Source organism: Agelaius tricolor, unplaced genomic scaffold (assembly GCF_023055355.1).
Source record: "Agelaius tricolor isolate 1412-34295 unplaced genomic scaffold, bAgeTri1.0.p SCAF_1, whole genome shotgun sequence".
Classification (NCBI taxonomy): Eukaryota; Metazoa; Chordata; class Aves; order Passeriformes; family Icteridae; genus Agelaius; species Agelaius tricolor.
Window position 1 is genome coordinate 8,572,491 of NW_027269261.1, and position 21,786 is coordinate 8,594,276.

Here is a 21,786-nt window from a genome sequence, read left to right on the forward strand (position 1 = left end):
ATTGGGTACATCTGAATTTAAATAGCCTCCCTGTCATTATCTCTCAGAGATCTCTCATGATCCACAAAGACACATATCCAATATCATGATTTTTCAAGGGAAGGTTCAGTTTCTAAGTATGATTCTAAACTGATATCTCCTAGAAATATTTCTGTGTCACTTCCAGAAGAAACAGTATGCAAATTAAAATATAAATTTGTCTGGCCAAATAACTATCAGTTTGTTGTAGCATCCTTCCGTTGTAATGACAGTACAGGAGGATTTCATTTAGACTCTCATCAAAAGGGAGATTGCATTTAGGTTATTTACATGTGAGATATTTGTTAAAGCTTTTATAATGCAAGTGCTAATGTTGCAAAATGTTGAAGGTATCTTCTCTTACATCAAAAAACCCCCCAGAATTATACAGAATCAATATGCTAATTCATAATTTTGCACTAAACAATTCAGTTCATTCCCCAGAATTAACTTTAATTCAAGAAAGATCTTGCAGTGCTTAGACCAGAAAACAAAGTTCTGAGATAAACAAATAGCTAATACACACTCCTCAGATGTATTTACCCATAAGTAATTAAGGGATGCTTTATGAAACAAAATATTGATTCCAAAATCAAGAGACCGCTCTTGATGTGTACCTTCCCCTCACTTGCTGACCCTGTACTCCTACTTAATTATATTAATAATGTACCGCTTGCAAAAAGCCAAAGTTGTTAATACATTCCTTGTGATATCCTAGTTCTGGAAGGCAGAGATAGTATAATTAATGTCCATGACAAATGTCAGAACGCTGCTGCTTTGTTTCTTTACTTCTGTGGAGGGGAAGGAGAGGGAGGTATAGAAAAACACAGTAAAAAGCCATTGAGCCCTTTAATAGGTACCTGCTTTCTTCCTTTTTAAATGCTTGTACAGAAGACCAGCCTCCCAAGCACTGGAAATAATTGGATCTCTTCACTGTTTGACAAAATAAGAAAGGAGAGCCCAGTCTTGCAGGGCTGTATGGCAAGGACAACGCTTGTGGCAGAGATAAAGAGCCCATTCCCAGCTCAGGCCCGTGTTGGTGAGGAAGAGCAGAACCAGGGGCTGATGCATCTTTATCAACAGCTGCCAGTCACTGCTGGTCTGCCACATGCAAATAAATGCATCAGTGCTCATACACTGAGTTTGCTCCCCAAGGCAAAATGCCTCTGGAATCACAACTGCTGGCCAATACAAGGAGCTGCTGCGTGGAGCACGTTGGCAGAGCTGCCATGAACTGGCTGCCTGTTGTCATTTTTATTGTGCTTATAACTGCAATTATAAACAATGCCTTGTGTCCTTCCATTCTCACTCTAAAGACACAAATTGCTATTAACATCCTGAATGCCAGACAATAGCTTTTGATGTCATTTCCTACTGCTGCCTTCTCTTAAACATTATGTTTTTGTCATATGGTGTACATAGTGAATTGCAATTTCTTATTTTTCCACTTAAGCTGCAAAATTAGTAGGTATTTTGGCAATAACCAGACTTTAGAAACTCAAAAACATCACCTAGAGGCTCAGCAGAATAAAAAACACATGTATCTGTGTGTTCATCCAAATTCATGAACATTGTAGACCCCTGACTCCCTCCCCAAGAGTCTTTATCCGATGTGAATATCAGTGTTCCTTTTTAAACAAGCCTATGATTTCTCTATTGACATATTCTCACCGAGAGTAGAGCTATAATACAGCTAAATCTATATCTACTGTATTCTAGCTGGATGCCACTGATCTCAGAAAACACAAATAAAGAAGTTCACAAGGGGAAAAAAGCCATAGCATTAACAATATTTTAGTATTACTTACAGTATTTTCTGTTTGCCACTATCATTTCTCTAATCATTTGAACATAGATGTAGAATTGGTATTTGCAGACTAATCAGCTAGCAAAAATACTATCAGCAAAATCATAAGACATAAACAAAAGACTTGGGTCATGAATAAATTTCTGCTTGGACCTTGCACTGTATTTTATATGTTCGGGCATCCTCTGAACTTTTGCAAGTTGAAAAAAAATATCCTGTTATAAGCCCAACTTGAACTCAAGCAAAATGAAAAGAAATAGAACCAGCCAAGGCACAGAGCTAAACAATCCATTTTTCCCCATGCCACTTTCTGCATTGCTTTTGTTTTTAACTGTGTGACCTGCCAGTAAATGAACAGCGAAGCATTTATTGTCACCAGAGCTCTGAAGTGACAAGTCTTTAAAAAGGCTGCCTTCTGCAATAAACCATTTTTGCAAGAAGAGAGGAAAATTGTACCTCAAAACATATTCATTAGATTAGATTGATGTATATAACAGCACATTAGAATGGCAAGTCACAAAGGATCAAATAATTGTCTTAATAATGTCCACTGCAGTGACGAACTGAAACAGTTTGTACATTAGAAGGCTATTTATGTACCCTGGGATTGCATCAGGTTTTGCTGCCTACAGGCACCTCATGAGTGCACCAACAGCTCTGTAACCCACATCCCTTTCTGGTTTGTAACCAAGAATGCAGCAATTAGTATTTCACTTTCTTCCCAATTTTTTAAACAAACAATTTTTTTTATGCTTTAGCAATTACCAGTGAAAGTATGACAGAAGGAAGCACGTAATCTGTATCCCTTCCTGTGTAATATTATAACTATTACAAAATATTTTTTGTAATTTTGCCTCCCAACCTTTCTCAAATGGGAACCTGGACAACTACATCACATCCCTTTTTCCTCTTGTAAAAAAAAAAAAAAGAAAAGAATAAAAAAAGTCCAAAAAAATTCCTGGCAACATCTGTACTCAGCATTACTGAAACATGGAAATGCCATGTCATCCACTTTCTGTCCACTGTTGCTGACATCTAATTGAAGCCAAATGTTGGGGTGGCCAAGAATCTGAAATAAGGGGAATATTGTGAAAATCCCACAGCAAAGGGCATTTCCAGTTGAAGGATTCTTCCAGCACTGGCAATAGATGAATTTAGGCTGCACTAAGATGAACAGTGTTTCCCATTCAAAATCACCCTTTAGCAAGGGTGGTTAACAACAGGATCAGAAAGAATTCTCTCCTCTCTTGGACAGCAACAGCACTAGAAAAGCATGAGCACACCTCTCTTAGGAGCAAAGGCTGAGAGAATTGGGATTGTCCAGCCTGGAAAAGAGAAGGATTTGGGGTGACCTTACTGTGGCCTTCAGTACCTGAAGGGAGCCTACAAGGAGGATGGAGAGGGATGATTTACAAGGGCCTGGGTGACAGGACAAAGGGGAACAGCTTCATACTGAAATAGAGCAGGTTCTGATTAGATATTAGGAAGAAACTCTTCCCTGTGAGGATGGTGAGACACTGGAACAGGCTGCCTGGAGAAGGGGGGAATGCTTCATCTCTGGAAGTGTTCAAGGGCAGGTTGGATGGAGCTCTCAGCAGCCTGGTCTAGTGTGGCAGGGAGGTGGAACAAGATGATTTTTAACCTAAACACTTCCATGATTAGCAGAGACATACACTGAGGTCCTCAGGATGAGGAATGAGGAAAGATATCCAAGAAGAACTGTTGGATTCACAGCTCTTATTGGGGTTTTCTGTTTGGTTGGTTTTTTGGGTTAATATTTTGTGAGTTTCTGTGCTGAGGGGTTTTCTTTGGGCTTTGTTGTTACTGGTTTTTTTGTTGGTTTTTTTTTTTTTTTTTTTTTTTTTTTCCAATGAAGGAAAGCATTGCCATCCAAAACTGCAAACTAGAGACAGTCCTGCATGCAGGTGCAGATGATGCTTACAGAGAAGCACACTGAAGACAGGGAACTATCATGAAGGCATAAACAGTTTACACTGCAGCCATTGTCTATTTTCTTCAGCAGTCATCCAAGAGTGCCTGGTACAATTTTGGGTTTCCCAGTGCACCTCACTCTCCTTCAAAAATGAACTGCTTCTTTTTACAGTCTTCAAATCAGCCTCAGTATCTGGAAGACCCTGGTATCTACCAAGGCATTTAAGGTAGATTTAGTAATATTTTTATATATTTAACATGGCATATTGTGTTCCACTGACGCTGCAAAAAAATGAATGGGTATGTTTTGTTTAAAACAGACATAATTTCCTTTGTCATGGCTTTATGACAACTTCCATCTTTGTTTTCATTTAAATGCTATTAAATGTTTTTGGTTTTGAACAGCCTTTGAGAAATTATTAGTGATAAAAACATTTGGAAAATGGTTCATCTATTCTTGTACACATTGACACAGCAGATATGCCATTCTAGGCTGGATTCTGAAAGGACAAGAGTCAGTGTTACACAATATCCATGACCCTCTTTTTGTTAATCATCCCTAATCAGCTGTTGCTTTACAAATCAAATTTCTTAGCCCTTTCAGGCATGCAGTGTGATGCTAATGTGTGGCAACAGAATGTTGATTATAGACCACTGGGTAGCACTAGCTGCCCCATTAGTGGCATCCAGCTGTCCAGATTCATGCATGAGCAAGAAGGATTTAATAATTTAAGATGAAGAACAGCAAAATGCCTGTGATGTGAAATGCTTGTGATGCAAATAAGGACAATACAGGAATAATTAGTGTGAGGGAACACATCTTTTCAAAGCAATAGTTGAGGTAAATGACTGTAAGTTTATTAATCACAATATTAGACACTGGCATTTTCTACAGTATTTTAAATTAATCTGTTAACCCTGTTTCTAGCAATGATGAACATAAAAGCACAGTGTAAGAAACTGGGCATTCTAAGGCCTACAGAGCTAAAAATATCCATTAACAGATTGAACCCAATTTGAAAGATTACCTGTATTAAAATAATTTAACTGATACAGAGAGTTCTACTCTTTTGGGATACCTGTGTTTTCAGCTGTAGAAAGCACCAGGGTAACACTGGCTTCAAACTTAAAATGCAGTTAGCATGGGAAAGCTGGCTTTTTTTTAATGTCATCTTTTAAAACAGAATCTGGAAGCTTGAATATGGAGAGCTTCTATCTTTTTCAATAGTAGAACTTTTCCATACCTGCACAGGCTACAAAGACCAAAATCCCCCACCACACGTTTTCCTCTGAATTTCAAGTCCATCCCCAAAACACCAAGGCAATTCTTTACTTCTGTATCCAATTGCTCTAAGTTCTAAAAAGTGCCAAATAAAAGTGCTGAAGGTTGAGATTAGCCCATCACTACTTAAAAGGGAACAGGGCACCATTTTTCTGACTTTATACATCTTGGCCTATATTTCCTTAGGGTACAGAACTTGGCTGTGTGTTACTCTGGTATAATAAACAGTCAATGGTTCCATAAATAGCAGGGTCCAGCTTCTGAGCTGATGCAAATTGACTTAAACAGAGCTAAGCAGCCTGACACCAGCTGAGGAAACAGCTCTGTAGATCTAATTATACATACAGCAAAAGAGTCACTAAGAGCCCTATCTCAGTTCAGCCTATTTGACATAATTAACTGTACAATAAAATGTTCTGTGATCAAATAGCTCAGTTCTTTTGAAGTACTCACTTTCCCTTTCCTGCAATAAGCACATCTAAGGAGAAATTCATTCTTACACCCCTGAACATTTGCAACTATCCACACCAGAGGCTGCTGCTGCAGCCTAATCCCAGCTGCTCTGGAGAGAAAAGCAAAACCTCCAGCCGGGTGCTATGACTGCAGAATAAAACTGTTTCAATGCATAATGTCCATCAGTACAACTAGAGTCATGTCAAGGGACAAAAGGGACCAAAGCCATGTTCTCAGTTCCATTCTACAGGGGCCAGACTAGCACTGAGGCTGGGAAGCTCTCTAACGTGGAAAAAATAGTCTGGATTGGAACTGGTGATCTGAAGGTGAATGACTTGCTAAATGCTCTCCAGGGCTTCACTCTGCCTCTCTTCTCTAGTCCTCACTCTGAAAACAAAGATGCATTCATTTGAAGCTCTGTCAATTTTGGGAGGGGGGAAGGCAGTAATTAGCATGCATAAAGGGTTAATTCCTTAAACTGCTTGTCAATTCATTACTCCATATTTTGACAAAGACACTTGGATTAAATCCATAAGTAAATGGATTTATGTTGTTTACTCACTCAGGTTTTAAAACTCTCTGGAGCTCCACTGTGTTACCCTACTCCTACAAGAACTGATGTGCTATTCCCACAGACAACGTTTATTAAATCATTATATCATTATTTTCTAAACCAACATTCTCTCTGCATTTCAGTAATTTGCCTCCTTGAATCAGGGTATATAGAGCCTGAGAACTATTAAGTTAAACAACTTCTCCTTGGTTATCTTGGTTTTATTTCTCCCTAGAAGCCTTTAAGCCATTCACAGCAGTCCCTGACAGAATGTGCTGGAATACAATAATATATCAATTAACTACAGTCAACCAGCTGCTAATACTATTTCTCCAAAATGTCTTTATTATTAATGGAAAGCATTGTGGTGTGGCAACATGCTCAAAAACTAACTGCCAAAGAAATTATGACCCAGTTCTGTGAATAATTATATTGTATTTCCTAACATTTTCCTATCACATTAATTAGTAGAGTTGTGGTTTTAAGTTCACAGAACCAATCTGACCTCTTTTAGCAAAAGCCCACAGAGGCCACCCAGCCAGCAAAACCTTATACTTGTCATATATTTTCATTTGAAAAAAGCTTTATAAAATACACACCATCTACAGCTTCACATGCATAAATACCTTTATCAACCACTGAGTATTTCTTCCAAACCACTTCCTAGAGCATTTAGAAGAAAATAATCTGGAAGAAAATCATCAGCTCAAAATGACTACGTACGGAATTACTCACACGGGTGCTAATTAATCTAGCTGAAAACTGGGACGTGACAGCTCTGGAGACTATTATAAAATAGTCTTTACTGCTCGTACATCACAAGGTCAAACACAATGTAGGTGTCTGAGGGGGCAGAGCAGCTGAACTGGGGCTGCTTGGTGGCCCTGAGTGTCCCAGAGCAGGTCCAAAGTGACAACAACGTGTCACCGTCACACAGAGCGCTCCAGGCACTGGCACAAACTGACACACAGTTTTAATGTGGGAGCTAATTCAGGCTTTTTCTCTGCCTCCTATAACAAACACTGACACCCGTGCTGGAGCCTCAGCAGGGCTGCCTGGGCCAAAGAGGGGCTGGGACTGCTCTGCTCTGCTCCTCCCAGACAATGTCATTCCAGATTGTGCTGACATCTCAACCCATGCACAGCCCAACACCCTTCAGCCTCCTCCTCGTTTCATCCTGCTGGGCAGTGTCACCACCCTGGGCAGCAAGGAAATAACAAAATGCCTTGGACATAGATTGTTTCCAGATATACACTCCATTTACCTTCAAATCTTATTATTTTTCTAAACAAATCTAAGTTTGAACACCGATGCCACGTATAATAAAAAACAATACATCATTAAAACATAAAACTGCTGCACTGTAGTTCAGAGAAATTAAATGGTTTGATAGCATTTTATGTTCAATTTTGTTGTGAATAACAGCTGTCTGTGCTTCTTGCTGTCCCTGCAGGAAGAAAAATCAAAGCTCATGCAGGAAAAAGATACTATTACAATCCTCCTTTCCAAAAGCAATTCTTTAACTATTCAGTCAATTCAAATCTAAAAATAGCTGGGAAAAAAATACTTGGGAAGAAAAAAGAATGCCTTCTTAATTGCATATTAATTGCTATACCGAATTGTAACTTTCTTTTTTCACTAGCAAGTATCATAATTTGTGCCATTATAAGGCTCTGGAGAATTGTGCCAACAGAGAATGTGCATGTCAAATAATTGATTCAACCTGCCATTTCCCCACAGGGTCGATAAGGAGCAGCTGGACTTGAAATCCCTACCTAAAAACAAAAGCTGCAGCACATGAGATAGACCCAGAGAGGAGGCACAGCCTTTGTTTTCCACATCCTGATCCAAAGCACTCAGCTAAATGCCCAGGCAATAAAGCCAAATATAAATAGGCACATTCACCACTCACACAGGGGGCAGAACAGGGACGGCTGAAAGGAAGAAAGTGAAAAGGAAGTACACAGGAGGGGAGAGCAGTGCATACTGCAACCTGCCAGATCCCTGCATCAGCAATTCATTTTTACTCCATGTGACTGCTTTGGATATGCTGGACATCCAAGATCAACTTTTTCCACCAGCACACTTCAGAAAACTCACCGGCCAACAGTGCACTCACATGATCTACGGTAGCTCTCCCTTTCAACTAAGATATTTTTTCAACTGAAAATCTGTATCAAACAGCTTCTCTGCACTTCATTTCTAAAGGTCGGGCAATATTCTGGGTAAGAGACACTGTCAGAATTCCCTACCCCTGCTTATTTCCAGTCCAGGCCACAGAGAAAAATCCTACAGGGGTCTCCATGGCTGTCCACAGCTAGACATCTGCCCCAGGCCTTAGCTCATTTGACAGCAGCAGGATCCCTTTTTCCTAAATACACAAAATAAAAGGTGACCATGAATCACTAATAAAGACAAGATACTCATCATTCAGGTGGAAATCCCATTTCACTGGGCAATCTCACATTGAATTAGTATTTTTATGTGGTATTATATACCTATAATTCTTCATTCTCTTAATATCTCAGAAAAATTTCATAGTTGCCATTTCCCTCTCAGCTTCTGCTATTTGGAGGCATCATACAAGCTACACTTATTTTTGGAGTACCATGGCTATAAATTGCACGTCATGGGATTGACCCTCAAAGACATCTCTGTCTCAAAGAGAGCATTGCAGAAACTGAAGCACCACGCTCACTCTGCCACGAGTGCTGATAAATAAACCTCTGTGGTTTTTGCAAATGCTTGTGCTTTCAATGTGGGAGCTAATTCAGGCTTTTTCTCTGTCTCCTACAACAAACACTAACACTACCACCCTAGCTGGATCTGACAATTCCTGTGTGTCCCTTCCAACTCAGAGCATTCTGTGATTCCATGATTAGGGATCCTTATGCCCGTCCTTTCTTGTTAGCAACCATGATGGAAAAAATCCTTCACTGCAAAAATTCCACCTCTGGTAAAATTTAGGAAGGCTTTGAAGACTAGTGTTAGTCTACAGAAGCTTACTCTTTGGATTTACACTCAGAACACTGAATTACAAGTATCTTTGATAATTTGCAGTACAGCAATTTCTTACATACACAACTCCACCTTGCTAATAAGCGATTCAGTACCAAGAGCATGCCAGGCATTTCCCAAACTCCCATGAAGACTCAGACCTCATCTGAGGGGTCTGAGTGACAGCATACACACATAAGCAACCTGTAGTTAAGATGAGATTTTATTCTCATATGATATGCCCTGTAAAAATCACGCTGGATAAGAAATGTCTAGGATATTTTACAAATCTAAGCATGCATATTAATGAGGTATTGCAGTTATGGTATAGAACACTGTATCAAAGTTCACAGAATCCAACAAAAATCAAAGGCAGTGGCACCTCAGCTGTCTGAAGGGAAACATATTTGCTTTGTAAATATTAATGAACTTTATATGACGTCTGTAGGGAGAGATTTTAACAGGGAACACAGTCAGCAGGACTAAAGCACTTCATTTCTATCGTCCCTTCCGAAACATTTCCCAACAGGAGGTTATCATCATACAGATCATATATTATTATATGCAACCCCAAAGGGAGATGTTTGTTTAAATGTCCACAGGGAAGAGGTTATCATCCAACAGGCATCAGGATTGAAGTCAGGGAGTCAAAGTGCTCTGTGATAAGTTTGTTTCGTTTTAGGTTTGAGCACTCAACTCCTATAACAATAAGCAACAGTGCAAGTTCAAAGACTTATTTCCACACATGGAGAAGACGTTTGACATGTGCTTTTTAAAAAAAATGCAAAAGCGAAAAGAATAAATGAAATTATTAATATAGAATGCATTTTATCTATAAAAACAATCCACCACCATCTAAACTAAAGGATAAGATTTTCGATATGCAAATAGAAGACTAAGGTCTTCTAACTTGTCGGTTAGATTGCAAACCCAAAGGGGCTTTCAATGAAAGGTGAAATTTCCAGCAGAAAAGGCTGAAAATTACAGATAAAACCCTTCCCCCAGCCTGAAAATATGTAGCTGGCTTGGGGTTTAAATGCGCAGTACCTTTTAAGTGTGTGGAAAAGCTGTCTGGAAGAAACCAGAAAAGAATGCAGAACTTGAAAAAGCCCTTCCTCACACATCATCAAATCTAGGAAATATAGACATGGATTCCTGAAAGACCCTAGTTTCTTGCAAGGGGGAGAAATCAGAAAAACACCTATTCCCCTGGATTTACTGAGCACTGATCATGTGGATGAAGATATAGCAGCTGATTCTTAGTATTTCTTTTCAGCCTAAAAAAGAGCAGGGAAGTCCTACCAAGTGATATCTTAGGTCTAATAGCAAAGATGAGACAAGTATACTACCTGAGAGAAGTTCAATACTCCTGGTTCAGAAAAGCATCCCAAATTCACTTCTGGTAAATGTAAATTTACTCCCGAATGAAAGTGTGCTACTGAATCAGGATGAAGACAGAAAATAAGAGAGACATTCCAACGCTGACCTTTTTATTCACAAGGCATAACTGCAAGTCAAAGCTGTGCTCTGTGCCATGGAAACCTTCATCTCAACTGTAAAATTATATTGCTTTTAAAGCTACTTAATTCTGCTTTCACCCTCACCAGTATTTATCATCTAACCACTGGTTGTTTCCTACTTATTTTACTAGCCACAAAGTATATTCATCCTTTTCTTTATTATGTAGGTAAAAAGAAAATAAGGCTTCAAGAAATTAATTCTATTTAGATTTAGTAGCTGTAAACAGTCTATGCTTGTAAAAGGTAATTTTCATTTTTTATCTCATGGGAGATCAGGTTAGAAGTAAGAAGAAAACCTGACTAAGTCTCTGTATGGCCTTTGCTCAAAAACTCTTTCCATGAAGCATTGCTTACAATTCCTGTGGAAGTGAAGAATTTCATAGCTCACCTAATTTATTTTCCATTTTTCATTAATCCCAAATAAATGAAAGAATCACATAATCTGTCCTGAAGTCTAAGTAGGAAGGTCATATGCACCCTTAAACTGTTCTCACATGTAAATTTAAGCAATTTGTTCTGTATTAATTTTCAGTTATTTTATCTTGGAAGCCTGCCATCATTCCCATCTTTCCACAGGTCCTCATTGTCAATGCTCTCCACATCCACAGTGCTCTTCTCAATCTGTTCTGTCATTTCCTATTTAATAGACAGACCTATTTTTCACCTTCCCAGGAATACAGTAGGATACAGAACCTATGAAGTATGTGGCCAATATCACCTAACCTATTAAATGTCAGAATCATATATCTCAAACTATATGTCAAGATGCTGAAGCCTAGCAGCAATAAACTCATTCTGTTCCTCATAGGGAATGCACTCTGGCTATAAGGATCCATGTGGGTTTCCTTCAGTATATATTTGATTGTGACCTACTGTTGATGGCTGATGTGGTTGGAAATGATGATAGGAATTGGCCAGATCTTAGATGGGAAAGTGGAATAAAACCTAACCAAATATTCTATTTACAGTTATTTCTTTCATAACAGCTTGGATCTTCATAGGGTGATCCAATGATTGCTTCAGTACAAGACTCCCCTAATGTATTTTTTTTTGTATTTTAGTATTATTTCACCTTCATGTTCCACACTGGACATTCTGTTTTGGGAAAAATGGCAGGCAAGAGAACTGAATTTAAATCAAACCAAAGCGGCACCTTTCCAGAAGCAAAACAGCCGTGTGAGTTTGTTGGGAACAGAGCCCCCAAAGACGCCACCCTGCACTGTGCAGGATGCCAGGGAAGTGCCAGCAGAAACAAGAAACAAGCCCGTGCTCCTGCCTTGTGCCAGCAGTGCCATCCCTGTCCCTGGGGACTGTGGCTGGGCAGGCAGCCTGGCCAGCAGCTGCTGCCCATCCCTTCCACCTGGTCCATGTCTGCTGGTGACTGCCAGCCAGACCCACCCCTGGCAGGCAGCTTCTCCCACGAGTCTCCCAAAGGAGAATTTCCCCACAATAGGAGCCTCCTTGCAAACCTCCACAGAGCAGAAGGAAAACCACCTCCACCGTCTCCCTCCTCTACCCCAGCTCAGAGCAGCTCCTGCTAAATCCAGCTGTAACCCACTGGTACAGTTCAGACACCAAAGCAGAGCAAAACATAAATCACAACAGATTTACTAATGAGAAGAGCTCAGAAGCAAAACAAAGATTGCTGCAGCAATTTCTCCTTTACTTGTGAAGTGTTTTATCCATGAATCTCACTCGAGCTACATGGATTGTTATTCCTTAGTTACATATTCCTACATACACACAGGATGAGGAACACAAGCTGATTTAGAGTCCCTAGAAGTGCAGCAACAATAACTGAATCCTTCCAAAATGAAGGCTGGACCTCTTCTGCATTGTGTTGATTTGAGGAGCCAGTTGAAATTATCAGATTTCTGGCTGAAAGCCAGCATAGAAATAACCGGATGTTATCCTGATCGTTTTTTGTCATTTAAGAAGTAACAAGAAGGAAAATAAAGCCACTGTTTCTACTTTTTTTTAAAGTATTTTTTCACTGCTCACCACAGTTGTCAGGCCCCTCCAAACACCCAGAAATCACAAGGGAAAAAAAATAAATCAAAGAAACAAAACAAAATCTCAGCCTTGAAGCAGACAATTTTGTTAATTTAGTTACACGCCTGTAGAATTTTGAAGCTATCCAGGCTCCTGCTATCACAACTGCTATTAAACTGTAAGGATAAAAAGAACAAATTCTTTGGCAAATTTCAATTATTAGATAGTTAACTGCTGTAAACACAAAAGAACCCATGCAGAGCTCTGTTTTGTATTAGTGACACTCATTAGCTGCAGTGGAGTTACTGAAGGTGTTTTTGATGCAGTACACTAAGGTTAGGCAAACCTTTACAAGGATGTATTCAGTAAAAACACCTACACTTTGCATGGATTTCCTCAATCCTCCACAAATTTTAGAGGGAAGCATTGACAGAAAGCCATGGCTCCAAATCCTTCCTCCCAGTTTCATTTTAGTTACAAATGAGCATTTCAGAAACCACACCAAGGACATTGGCCTGGGACATTCCCAGCCATCATGAGCTCTAACAGTTCTGTCCAGGAGAGATACATCCTGCCTGCCTCTCAGTAGCTGCAGCAAAAACACCAAAACCTTTTCAACTTAATAAATAAAGTATTATGTGTAACAAAGACAGGCTTTGTCCGCTTCCCTTTATCACCCCTCTAACTAAACAGCAGCCTGAAGAACACAGAAGAAAAGCATTGCTGCCTTGGCAGCTGCCTTATCATTTCAGAAAATGAATTGTCTGTAGGGATGATAGTTAGATTTGGGCTTTGGGAACAGCACTGAATCTCTCTGAGCCTGGTGAGAGAGCAGCTATACAGAGCAAGCAAATCATTTAAATTTTGTAGCAGTTGAAAAGCATTTTTTTTTTCTCGACTTCAGCAAGATGACAGTGGCATGATGGCTGATTTTCATTTCAATCAGAGCAGCATATGATTACCACCTAATTAGAATGTAGAAATAGAAAGGAGATCATTTTTTAACCTACCCAAGAGAACAGAGCTGGGGGAGGGGAGGAGATTATGTTAATCAAGTGATACTGGCATATCAGAGCGACCAAAATAGCCGGATGAATTTTTATCGGCACCCTTACTGTCCTTGAGGATCTGTCAGTGGCTTCTATTGAAACCTGCATTTTCAGAGCTTTATTTCTGAGTAATAAATGTTCCTTACAATAAATACATGTCACTGCAAGCCCAAACTAAAAGATACAGCCTTAGGCATAAACACGTATATTTTTGTCAAAATTTCACATGGTTTTGTTGACAACTGTAAAACTGTAAACATGAAAAGTAACAAAGCAAAAGTAAAAGTCATGCTGTCTTAAGGGGAGTTGTTTGCATTAATATACATGTTTGGGGTTTTTTTATACTGGCTTTCATTAATTAAATATTGCCAGCTAGCTACTCCACTCCTTTCTGGAATACATGTTGAAAGTTAGTTGCTCTGCCCTAGGGAAATCTAACTGAGGTTACATTAAATGGAACTGCATCAGGCAACATTCTCCAAGACACGCTGTCTCCATTGGCATCCTTCTGCAGAGATAAAGCCTAGACCTCATCTCTAGATGCCACTTTGTTTAATTGTCTCTGAAGAATGAAGAGCCAGAATTAGATTGCTGAGACCACAAAAAGAAGGGGGTTAGAGAAATTAAAAATACAATAAAATTAATATTTAAATGATCTTTCAGGCAAGCCCGCTTTGTGCAATAGAGAGCTCCCTTTGCTCTGCCCTCCCAGGCAGCAGCTGCTCATCACAATATCTCTCTCCAAACTGGCCACCAGTACCCAGCACCATTTTGGGTGCATGATATATCCTACCTTTAGCTACCTTAGCAGTGGAAAATACCCCCACACACCGTATTTGGATGGAGCACAATACAAAAGGAAGCACAAGTACAGGACACCAATCTTGGAGTGTGCCTAACTAGAGAAACAGGGGCTTCCTCGTGAACATTTTTGTCAGGAGGAGTACAGCAAACGTGATCCTGACCACCTCCCCACCCCCTATAAAACAGAGTTCCACTAATTTCAGCTGGACTGGGATTTGGCTCATCCTGCTTTGCTGGAAATGTTCACTTTTTTTTTTGGCTGTGGGATGATTTATAACTACCTGCTAAAAGACGAGGACCTAAGTCTCGTGTACTTCAGGCAAAATAAGAAACAAAATCTCTCTTCAGCAATGAGTCTAATGAAAAGGAATCCAGAATGTGTCTATTTATTTCTCATTTATGTGCTTTTAATTTGTATCAGTTATTTCACTGGCAGACACACATTGCCATTGCACCTTCCTAGTTGTTCTACCAGGGTGTGTAATAAATGTTGTGAGATATTGTGCAAGAGAAAGAACAATACTTTGAACTAAATGTGCTGTTAAATTAAAGCCTTTTCTCGAGCAGTGAAAAAGTCCTGAGGCTTTCCATGTCAGGGTATTGTATGGTAAGGCACACACTGAGGTCTTTTTATTTTTTACCCTTTTGAGAAACATAGCAAAGCAGAAGTAGATAATTTTTATCACTGTAAACATTTCTAGATATCTCCCACAAAAATCCAAAGATAACCCTTTCCCCATCACCCCCAATAATGTAGGGGGTCCAGTACTTAAAGCTGTCATAATGTTTTTGAGATACAGGAAATCAGCTAGTAACACCTCAAACCTTGCCAAATTATCCCAGAAACAAATATTCTGACCTGTTTTAAAAGCTTAATGTGCATTTTAAAATGAATCCCAGGTTGTAATTTCCTAAAGAGCGAACTCCAGTTCTATTTTGTGCTCTGAAGAATTCTATTAAACCTCTGGAGCACTTTGTGCAAAGTGTGAGCACAGCCTGCTAAGGAGATAGCCTAGGTGGTCTGCAGTAAATTAACCACTACTGCTGACTGAGGCCATACTGGGGAGTTTGCTCCAAGGGATTTCTACACTTACAGCATAACACCATTTACCAGCTTCTAAACTAGATTTGCCCCCTGGCTGCAAGTCAGCAAACCTTGGTGTAAAGCATGGCCAGAGATTAGTTTGACTAAGGGCTTCATTTCAAGAGCAGAAGGGTGCTGCTGCTGCACAAAACTGAGTCCAAACCACTACTTAAAATATGGTTGTTTTTCCCAGACCAACTTTTTGCAGTTGAGTTTTAGGCTGCTGGACTATGGTGGCTGTGTGTTGAGTAAATTACAATAGAAGTACCTCTCTGTTGCTTTGTAACAATTAACCTCAGAAAGCAGCTAACTCCATTTGCATGGTAATGAGACATTCATCTAAGTGACATCAGAGTTAAGCATGCTAATAAGTTTTTATACAAACACCTGAGGGGTCAAGCACAACCATGGGCTTGGATAAGAAAACCTTTTATTAAATGCAAATCACTTGTCTTTTAAATACTGTGACAGAGAAATTTGCAGGACTCTAACACAGCTTGCAGAAGTCATTCAAGTTACATTTTCAGGCCTCTGGGCTGACTAAGGAATACAGCAACTGCTTTATTTATATTTGGAATTAATATCAATACCTAAAATATCTTCATTACACCATCAAAGGGAAGAAGTAATACAGAAAGGTAGAGAGGTGAAAACAAGAATATTCCTTTATCTTTCCCAAATTTGTCACAGATTCCTGGGTTGCTGGAAGGCAGACAAGACATGGCTGATGTACAGCACAACAAAAGACTTGGAAATTTGTCAGCTTTCCTTCTTATTCACCTACCTGTTTTTGCCAGTTAAATTGCTATGGAGGCAGATTCCCTGGTGAGCATGCTCTCTATCTTGCACTAAAACTTCTTGAATTCAATCAGTCAACTCACATTCCAAAATCAAGGAGTTTGAGACCTTAGGTCCAAGGGCACGACTGGCTGCCAGACACCTTTGGGACTAAAGGAGCAGAACCTTCTCACAGGCCAGGCAGATTGCAGAACAGAGGTTGAGGGAAAGAAGCTGACTTTGATTAGTTTAACTCTGGCAGAGCCAAGTGTAGGAGGCCTCTGTTGTTCAGGAGAGGCTGTTAGCAGGACACACCAACTCATCCTGACAGTGCAGGCAGTACCAGAGAGCAGGTTTGCTCAGTGGTAACAGGAATGAGATGCACACAGCACTCTGAAAAGCTGCCCTCATGCCAGATCATTAGAGGTTTTGCTCCCAGACTAGAAAATGTGAATCTAAATATCCAGTGGGTGTAGTGGGAATTGATCTGTCTTTGAGACAGAACTTTGTAGAAAGGACTATATCATATGGCTGTGTGCAACAAGAGGAGACTGTATTAAAGCACAGGAAGTCCCTTAGTTCCATTGCTGTATGACGAGTTACTTTGGGGAAAAGCTTGGGTAATGTATAATATTACTACTCAAAATGTAATCCAACAGAGTGAGTGTACAGGTCCCTGGAAGTGTTCAAGGCCAGGATGGACGGGGCCCTCAGCAGCCTGGTATAGTGGGCAGCATCCCTGCCCACAGCAGGGGCTGGGATTAGATGCACCTCAAGGTTCCTTGCAGTGCAAAACATTCTGTGGTTCCATAACAATATAAAATGGATCAGACTGACACCTGGCACAGTTCTTTTAAACCAGGTAACTATGCTCACATTGCTATATGCATTAAATGACAGAAACCCAGTAATGGTATGCTTCCCAAAGATCCCTTTTCCTGCATAAGTTACTGCTGTCCTCAATGAAATTAAGTATCTTTATTTTGCTGCTGCCCTGTTTACAACATGTAAAACATGCTAGTATACAATAATCTAAAACTTAAGCCAATGGATGGTGGAAAAACCTTAGGAAGGTAGTAAGCTTCATGTGAGAAAGTACAAAGCTGTGGATAACCAAACCCTCAGAATGTATCTTGACAGAAACCTAATACTCCCCCTTCCTTTGAAAATCAACCAAAACTCTGGGGGAACAGCTCTGAGTCATCATCATCATCAGTAATATGCAATAATTGCACCACCCGTATGTCTTCAAGTGCATCAAACAGAGTGAGCCCTCAGCTTGGCAACGCTGGGATTCAGGATGGTAGGAAAAACACATTCAAGACAACAACTATGCAAGCTATAGTCCAAATTGAAAAAAAAAACAAAACTGTGGTGTAAGATGAGTAGGATAACTTTAAATAATTGCTTTGTAGTAAGGACAGCCTGGGCTCCTTTCACTGTCCAAATATTATAAACAACAGCTACTTATTTAAAAGTACTGTGGTTAAATTGAAGTTTGTGAGGAGCAAGGCAGGAGGTGCATATAAAATACAGACTCAGCTTTTGAGGAAGAAAAGCTTATTTCTGGAGCAGAAAACAAAACCAAACCTTTTAGCCTATTTTTTAAATGATGAGGTAAAAATGAAGCTACGAGAAATTACAAGATGGTAAGCACCACAAACATATTTGTCTTAACCTTACACATCAAGATTAAAATTACCAACAGAAAAGGTCCCAGAAATATAAGTTTAGAGGTAAGCTGATGAGATTTAGGCCCTAATAGTGTTAATCAAGTCTGTCCACCCAAAACTCCTGCTTCAGTGCTCAGCTTTCTAGCTGTGGGAAGCAACAGCAGCAAAAGCCACAACAACCAAGTACTCAGTGCTGCAAAGAATCAGTGTCCAAACAGGTATGCCCTCCTCAGTGCACCTCCAGGTTTGAAAACCTCAACTGTACCACTCAAATCTCAACATATTATTTCCTTTCAATCCAAATTTGGCAAAAAAAAAAAAAACAAACAAACAAAACCCCACATAAACCCACTAAATTCATACCCTGACATATCAGATCCTTGGGAAAAAATAGGCCCCCTGTATATACTAGAGGAAAAATATTACTAATTATGTCCTTGCATGCAATGCTTCTCCACTGAATTTCAGTGTTTTCAGACCAAATACCAACCAACTTTAACTGTCTGAAATCTGCTGGCTATGGTCATGAGGAAACAGGCAGACTGTCACTTTAGGACATGAAGATTTTATTTGTTTTGCCACTTTTTTGCTGCACTTCTCCAATCCAACACTAGGAACAGAGAAAGACAAACACTGAAAAGGGGAGAGATGCAGATCATTCTGTTAAAAGCATTTTTCGTCTTGTACAAACAATCACTATTATGTTGCCACTGGAAGATGACCAGTACTAATAAGAAATAACATATTTAGTGACACTAAATAGAAGTAAACAAAAAAATTACTGAAAACATAAAATAGAAACCTACAGGCCTTTACTGTAAAAAGTGACCTCTGGCCCACCACTGACCTTTGGTGGCCCTTTCCACTGACAACTGGTATGCACATTTCCTTTCCAAGAATCTCCTCATTATTACCCAAAAACTCCGACACTTAGAAACAGCTTAGGAAGAGAACAGTCTTCTGCTTTGCCAGGAGAGATTACAATGCACAGGAAATGCACAGAAAATGCACAGTATGGTTCCAAACAAAGGTATTTCCTTTGAACTCTAGTATAGCTTTTAGATATAAAAATCTTCCCCTGGCTATAATGTCCCGACCTGACTTCACTGGTCTTAAGACTAAATAATAAAAGACTTCAAGGCTCAAGCCTATGTCTGCTCTTTTCACAGTTTTGGAGTCAAAGACCATAACCTTAAACAGAAATCTGAAAAAAAAAAAAAAATTTGTTCCATACCTCATTGTGATTCTTGCTTAACCATTCCTTAATAGTGCTAAGGGCAATGACAGCAGCAGGCTCATTTGGAAAACCTAAAAAAGAGAAGAAATGGGACATACATAAAAGGTATAATTTCTTTTATATACAAGAAAACAAAAATCTGGGCTTTTTTTCTTCCTATTCTTGAAAATATTTTGGAATTACAGTTGGTCAACTCCCTTATTCACAGATTTGTATAAAGGTTTTAGGCAACATCTGTTACATTTTCCCCCAGCTAAATAAATTGAAAATAGGCACAACAATGCTTTATTGGATTTTTTTTTTTCCTTGACTCTGGTTAAGAGAAGTCCACTGCTCAAGAGAAGAAGAAACAATAGAGAGCTATACATGTACCATACTGGGCAGGCAAGCATTCAACACATATATCACAGTAACAAATACTGGGCTTACATTTCATGGCAGCAAGAAAAATTCAGACATTTCTTGAGGCATAAGGGCTTTCTCAAGGTTTTCTTTTTTTAATCCATCTGTCAGCAAAACTATACCACACTATGACCCCAGTGCCATAGGCCTTATAAAGAGAGAAATGTTTGATTTGGAAATCTCTCACAATTTATGAGCTGAATCATAACAAACAACTTTGGAAATTAAAGAATTCATGAAGCATAAGCATATGAACTTAAGACCTTGTGTTTCATGATACATTAGCAATAGTAATTCCCCCCAGCACTAAACAATAACAAAACTCTTTCCAGGGATACAGACTTTTTGCTTTGATGGTTTCTACCTATCAAATCCGTGTATGCTTTCATTACTTAGGCACCTTAATTTAATTTTCCTTTAAATTCCTAACTTGGGGGCAGCAAATCATTTCTGTGAGGATTTAAAAATAAAACCCCATAAGCTGCATGAATCTCTCTCAGTAGGTGAGATTAATAGAACAGGCTTTGAAGAGGTGGAGCTGCAGGCACAGTGGACAAGCAAGCAACAGGGTTAGAAAGAGTCATGAAATTTGGCATACAGCTGTGTAGATACAGCCTTTCTTACATCACCCTTGCACCATAAGCTGAAACACAGATACTGAAAAAAAAAATATAAATTCTCATCTTTTTTGGCTTATATTTTCTTTAACCCTTTTTTCAGATTTTGTGCAACGCAAGATTAGGAAAAAACCAACCCAAACCAAAATCCCTTCACTGAATCACATTCCCAAAACATCACTCCCTGTAAATTGGCTCTGCAAAGATTTGCTCCAGTAGCATGTGTACTCTTCTGAACTGACAGATGACAACAATTCATCAAGAAAAACAAGCAAAATAGTCAATTTTGGATAATACCAACATTTAGCACGTATAATAAAGCCTCTATTCTGGCCTTATTACCAAGCAGTGCAAGATAGCCCGGGAGCCCAGTCCTCAGGGAGACAGGGTGCCCCAAAGCTAGGCTAGCTCGAGGCCGATGCTGCAGGCTAACCCCCTTAGCAAGCTGGGTGATTATCAGCTCTTTAGCGATTGCAAATTCTCTTAGGATATCAGCTCTTAGCTTGCTTGGTAGGGTGCCCTTGGCTGAGGCTGCAGCAGACGGCGAGAGAGGAGAGGGAGCTCCTGGCGGTTCCACAGCGCTGGTTTTATTGAAGGAATCTGTGAAGGGTCCAGTGGCAGCTCTGCTTCTGTTGAATGGGCTAAAGTATGCCCCTTTTATAGGGTTAGGGGGGATCCAGATTTGACCAATAGTAAGGGTTAAGTATCATAGCCCATAGGGTTAGAGAGACAAGCTTTGGGGCGGGGGTCAGGGAGACAGGAACTTATGTTGCTGTCTCAGCAGCTCCTACTATTCGATTCTCCATGGGGCCTTACCCAGGTCCATGGAATTTACTACAAGCATGTGTGTCCTTTGAATACATTTCTCAATAAAGCATATTTTGACATTTAAAAAAAAATATATAGTTACCAAGTCCAAGATAGAAAACTAGCTTAGACCCTACAAATGTTACTGTGGATACTTCCACTGCTGCTGGGAAAACAAATTCTTGTAACATTTAATAATGCTGCTGATGTCATCAAGGCATATGTCTCATGACACCAACTAATGACCACTAACGAAACCCAGAGCGGGGACTTCCAGCAGCCTCATTTTCATAACATAAAATAACAGAGCTCTAAGCAGACCATCTGCTCAAATTAGTAATATCCTAGCTGACAAACTGGGACTTTTTCACACAGAAATTCCATACGCTGAGTGTGGTAGCTCTGCCTGGACATAAAATGAACACCGTGCAGAGGGACAAACGTGTATTTCAGACAACTGATATACTATTGTTTATGCACTGAATGGTTTATTTTCAGAACAATTCTCCCTCCAGCAAGATTAACTTTTCAGGCTTGTTTTTCACTCCCTTGCAGCAGGATAGCTGGCCAAAATGGTGATAAAGCACTGGGTATTGTATAGAATCTCTCCATAAATTGTACACTGTTTAGAAACTGCTGCCATGCTAACCAGTCTTAAATAGAACCTTATCTAGAAAACTGGTTTTCAATTACTACTAAGTCACCACAATGTAAAGGAAACAGTGCAGCAACCTAAATAAACAGCCTTGAATTCTGCATGTGATTTCAGAAAATATGTTGAA

At 39.6% G+C, this 21,786-nt stretch overlaps 1 protein-coding gene across 4 annotated transcripts in view; it reads right to left on the reverse strand.

Moving 5' to 3' along the window:
* The window catches only part of MACROD2 (mono-ADP ribosylhydrolase 2), an 850,774-nt gene that overhangs the window by 233,073 nt on the left and 595,915 nt on the right, over window positions 1-21,786 (reverse strand). For all 4 annotated transcript variants that reach the window (XM_071422251.1, XM_071422242.1, XM_071422232.1 and 1 more), the window contains one exon: window positions 19,176-19,249. In XM_071422251.1, coding sequence (XP_071278352.1) covers window positions 19,176-19,249 — 74 coding nt within the window. The remainder of the gene's footprint in view (window positions 1-19,175; window positions 19,250-21,786) is intronic.